This window comes from Poecilia reticulata, linkage group LG10, assembly GCF_000633615.1.
Source record: "Poecilia reticulata strain Guanapo linkage group LG10, Guppy_female_1.0+MT, whole genome shotgun sequence".
NCBI classification, from domain to species: Eukaryota; Metazoa; Chordata; class Actinopteri; order Cyprinodontiformes; family Poeciliidae; genus Poecilia; species Poecilia reticulata.
In genome coordinates this window covers 518,470-523,873 of record NC_024340.1, presented here as the reverse complement: position 1 = coordinate 523,873, position 5,404 = coordinate 518,470, and the positions used below count along the sequence as shown (strand labels likewise).

Sequence of the window (5,404 nt, the reverse complement as noted above, 5' to 3'; positions counted from 1 at the left end):
CAGCCGATTCTCCAAACCTCTGTGACCACAGAGCTGATAAAAGTCCAACAGGTTAGATCGGTTCGTGTCTCCAGCCACACGGCAGAGGTCAAACGAACCGATTCCAGTCATGAACACCGCGATTCCAGAAGAAACTCCACAAAACCCCCAACATAGCATACGGGAATTTAGAATAACCAAACCCGGATGACGATGTAGAAGCAATAGTGATAGTTTGTGGAGTCATTTTAAGATAAAAGACGTAACAAAAAGAAAAGGCGGTGGATAAAAGACGACGGGAGCAGCCGCTCTATTTGCTGCACTATGATTTGGAGGTGACTGTGTTTTTTCATAGTTAACATTTTTAACTGAATAAGCATAAACATATAATAATGACCTTTACATATAATAATAAACATTTCCACATATCATCTCCAATATCCACCGGACTCGCAGTTGCGCGATATGTCAGCTGTTTGGGATTCCCCTCTGTTCTTACGTCACCGCGCTTTCTGATTGGTTACCTGTCACATTCAGTAGGTTGAGTTCTCGTTCCCAGACAGGGAAAACCCCATAAGCTGCAATAAAAAGGCTAAGACAACCCAAACTGGGTATATTCAGGATTTAGCGGGAACACCAACATGCAGAAGCCTTATCTGACGGTTCTGGGCGGTGAACTGTAGTCCTCTGTCAGAAAGTATCTCCTGTGGGATGCCGTGCAATTTGAAAATGTGCTTAACCAGGAGCTGAGCGGTCTGAAGAGCTGTGGGAAGTTTCCTAAGGGGAACAAGATGACAGGCTTTTGAAAATTGATCAATGACCGTGAGTATGGTGGTCATGCGCTTGGACGCAGGTAACCCTGTCACAAAATCTATAGCGATATGTAACCATGGGCGTTTCGGAATAGGCAATGGATGAAGCAGACCTGAGGGAGGCTGATGAGATGATTTATTCCGGGCACAAGCAGGACAGGCTAGGACAAACTCTTTTATGTCTTTATGAAGTGATGGCTACCAGAACCGACGGGAAATTAGGGCCACAGTTCTACTGACTCCAGGATGAGCTGAGAACTTAGTGGTATGCATCCAATGAATTGATCTAGCCCTCACCGAAGAAGGAACATATGTTCTATTTGGTGGGCCTGTGCCAGGATCTGGTTCGGAGGTCTGTGCTTGTTTAATTAGGTCTTAAACCTCCCAGGTGACTGCGGCTACAGTACAACTAGCAGGTAAAATGGTGGCTGGTGTCTCAGGTTCATCAGTGGCGTGAAGACGGGACAGAGCATCCGGTTTTATGTTCTTAGACCCAGGGCGGTATGAAATGGTCAGATTGAATCGAGAAAAGAATAAAGACCAGCGGGACTGACGGGGGTTCGATCTTTTGGCTGATTGAATGTAGGAGAGATTTTTGTGATCAGTCCATACCAAAATGGGGTGCTCGGCGCCTTCCAGCCAGTGCCTCCATTCCTCCAACGCCAATTTAATGGCGAGGAGCTCTCTATCACCAACATCGTAGTTCCRTTCAGCTGGGGTGAGTCTGCGGGAGAAAAATGCACAAGGGTGAGTTTTCTGGTCAGATTCTGAGCTCTGAGATAGTACAGCTCCCACCCCCGAGTCAGATGCATCCACCTCCAGGATAAACTGTTTGGAGGGGTCAGGTTGAATGAGGATAGGCGCGTTAGAAAACAGACTCTTGAGTTTCTTGAATGCCGCTTCAGCCTCAGGTGACCAGTGAAATGTTTTCTTAACAGAAGTTAACGCCATCAGAGGAAGGGCCATTTGACTGTAGTTTCTGATGAACCTTCGATAGAAATTGGCAAACCCCAGAAACCTTTGAAGTTGTTTCCAGTTTTCAGGAGTGGGCCAGTCCAAAACCGCTTTGATTTTGTCTTCTGATGGTCTCACCTGCCCACCGTCGAGCACAAATCCCAGAAAAGTAACATATGGGCGATGAAACTCGCATTTCTCAGCTTTGACAAACAGTTTATTTTCCAAAAGTCGCTGAATAACTAAGCGAAGGTGTCTCCGATGTTCGGAGATGGTCCTGGAATAGATCAGGATGTCGTTGAGGTAGACGAATACAAAGACGTTTAAAAAAATCCCTCAACACGTTATTTACTAGCGCCTGGAAACAAGCGGGTGCATTAGACAGACCGAAAGGCATGACTAGATATTCAAAATGTCCCAGGGGTGTCTTGAAAGCCGTTTTCCACTCGTCTCCTTCACGGATTCTAAGGAGGTGGTAAGCGTTTCTTAGGTCTAACTTGGTGAAAACTGTGGCATCCTGAACCGGTTCGAAAGCCAAAGCTAGCAGGGGCAACGGGTATTTGTTTTTGATAGTTATTTGATACAGGGTAATCAATACAGGGTAACAGAGAACCGTCTTTCTTACTTACAAAAAAAACCTGATCCGAGTGGAGAAGAAGATGGTCGGATGATTCCTGCCGCCAGAGACTCGTTGATATAATTCTCCATGGTCTCTCTTTCCGGTTTGGAGATATTATAAAGCCGACTGTTATGCAGTGGCGCTCCGGGGAGAAGATCAATGGCGCAGTCATAGGGGCGGTGCGGAGGGAGAGAAAGAGCACTAAATTTGCTGAACACCGGAGCCAAATCATAATAATCTGGTGGAATGACAGAGAGATCGGGCGGGTCAGCCACCTGACGATTAGCCGGCGACTGACTCGGAGGGGCGGCTGAACGGAGGAAGGAGCAATGACAGGAAATGGACCAGGACTCCACATGTTTCTTAGACCAGTTGATATGTGGATTGTATATATGGTAAGATATATTTGGAGCTTGAACTATAAAAATAGGCAATTGATTCAGTTCTGGTTCCATAACCTTGCAAAAGACTAGCTAACTAGATTTTGCTAGCTAGCTAAATATTTTGCAGGGCTTATCTGTCTAGATAACCAGATAGCTAATTAGCTAGATAGGTAGCTACCCAGAAAGCTAGCTATGCAGTTAGCCTGGTAGCTGGCCAGAAAGCTAACCAGATAGCAGGATAGCAGGATAGATAGCTACATAGTTAGATAGCTAGCTAAATCGCATGTGGGAAGTTCCACAGGGGTTCACCTTTTCTCCATTTTGTTGTTACAGTTTCACTCCAAATTGTATTAAATTAGTCTCTTTCCTCAAATTTCTACACACCAATACCCAATACTGGCAACACATAAAAAATTATTTGAGTTTTGTGAATACATTAAAAATAGAAAACCAAGAAATTGCGTTTACCTAAATATTCACAGCCTTTGCTAAATACTTTTTGAGTCACCTTTGCAAATCTAAAAAAAACAAAAAACATCTTGCTTGAATAAAAATCAGAAATAAAGTGCTCTAGACTTGCCCTTCTCCTATGGCAGCCCTTGAAACTTCCACTTGTGTCGGTGGGGTTGAAGGGTTTGGCCCGAGCACCAAGCCATATGTTTCTGCCAGCATGAGTCCTTCATTCTGACCACATGAGAACTGCTTCCTCCCCATGCCAAACCCAAGCTGTACTCGCGCTGATCATGCTCAGCACCGCATTTGCATTGATTGATTTGATGGAGAGAGAGTGAAGTGACCTAAAAAGCTCGAATGTCTTACCGTTTTACACTCGTTAAAAATCTCTGTTTCTGTCCTCAGAGAATCGGTTTCATTCACTGAGTGTCATTATAACAACTCTGAGCTTTCCATCTTCCACTATTGAGAAAATAGACTTAAACTCCTGGGAACGATTGGTGAAGCCTCCATGAGAATTGTTTCCATTTAAAATGATCAGTTTTACTTGCCAGTCAAACTTATTAGTTGTATTTTACAGCCAAATATATGAAAACATAGCAAATTTTGTATATAATATTCCACATATATGGCTCAACAGTCAGTGTGGATGCCAAGTTTTCTCTTATACTAACGTTAAATAATATGCAGATTTCAACAGTAGTCTTGATTTTGTTTTACATTTCATATGCCACCGAATAAACTCCTCCTCTCTCAAATTACAACATCTCAAAATCTATTTAAGCAAAATAATATTGAGCTGAGTTCTTAACTTATAATACCACTGGAGTCTAAGAGCAAATACATTTGGGCTTAATAATGTTGACTGAAACATTATGATGTTACTGCTATAGTGACTTGCTCCCCCCTGTTGTTTTGCTAATGTTAGCATACCATATTTTTACATCACTGTTTTCATTCTGTCCTGCATCATCTTCTTCTGCTTTGTGTTTCTGCATAATCTGCAAACATCTGCTTATTACACAAACACAACTTGAGGTTAAATATTACCTCCAATTTAAAATATTTAGCTTCAAACAAAATTTTTAGTCATGAGCTAAACATATAGTTTTGAAGCTAAATGTTTTCTTTAGAAACTACATTTAGTTTTAGTTAAATATTTCATTTGGAAACTAAACATCTAGATTGAAGCTTAAACATTGACAAATTAAAAAATAACATGGTGAAAATATGACATGCTACAGAACCCAATTATTATTGTATAACAAACTAAGTATTTAGCTAACAGTTAAATATTTAGCTAATATGCAAATGTCTTTCCTTGATTATACTGAAGATCTTTTTTAAGTGAAAAACACAGAAAGGGAAAAATAGATGATTAGTGGGAAGTCTGGGTTCCATTCATTTTTTTTATTTTTTTTTTCTAATTAAATTTTTTTAAAACCAGACTTGTCAAACATTTATATTTATTAAGTATGAACAACTTGAATACGTAGCTTATTTACATCATAAACTAATTACTGTTTTTAACCAAAGTCACACATTGAGTCTGTTGTGAAGATGTCTATGTCCCTATTATAGATTTCTGCTGTTTTTGCTTATTGTTCACACTTTAATGAGATTCTCAATTGTAAATTAATTTTAAAACTTTACAACTATATCTGGTTTGATCTTTGTTTTCTTTACAGTTGTGTTTTGTGCTATGGTTGATAATTGTACTGCTTAATCACTTGCTGTACATTTAGCAAACATATGTGTGAGGCTAATTACCACCGGCAGCATAAAAACACGATCCACACCGAGTCTGTTTAATGACCTGCAAATGTTATGATAGGATTTCAAGTGAAACATGCAGCGCAAATGTCTCAGACTTTGCAATAAAGGATGCGAAGAAAGTTATGCATTAATAATAGTAATTCTAAGTTCCTACACATTGGTCAACTGCCAGAGTTCTCCTCCTTTATGGAAGGAAGGAAGAAATAAATGTGGGGGAGAGAAAAAAAAATGAAACTACAGAAACTTTATTCTGTCTGTTCAATTGTTTTATTAAGTCACAGTTCCAACTCAGCTCCTCCAGTAGATGGAATTATGACTTGCAAAAGTAGCAAACACTGATGTTCTGAAAGACTTATTAATAATAATAAGTTTATTATTATTATTATTATTATTATTATTATTATTATTATTATTATTATTATAATATT

General features: G+C 39.9%; 1 protein-coding gene across 1 annotated transcript; it reads right to left on the bottom strand.

Moving 5' to 3' along the window:
* Positions 1–483: 483 nt before the first annotated feature.
* Positions 484–2,876, bottom strand: LOC103470849 (uncharacterized). The gene is made up of 3 exons (XM_008419526.2): positions 2,375–2,876; positions 1,404–1,515; positions 484–756 (listed from the first exon to the last, which is right to left on the bottom strand). Exons 1-3 carry the CDS (start codon positions 2,817–2,819, stop codon positions 597–599), a joined length of 717 nt encoding a protein of 238 aa, XP_008417748.1. The 5' UTR covers positions 2,820–2,876; the 3' UTR covers positions 484–596.
* Between the last annotated feature and the right edge of the window lie 2,528 nt (positions 2,877–5,404).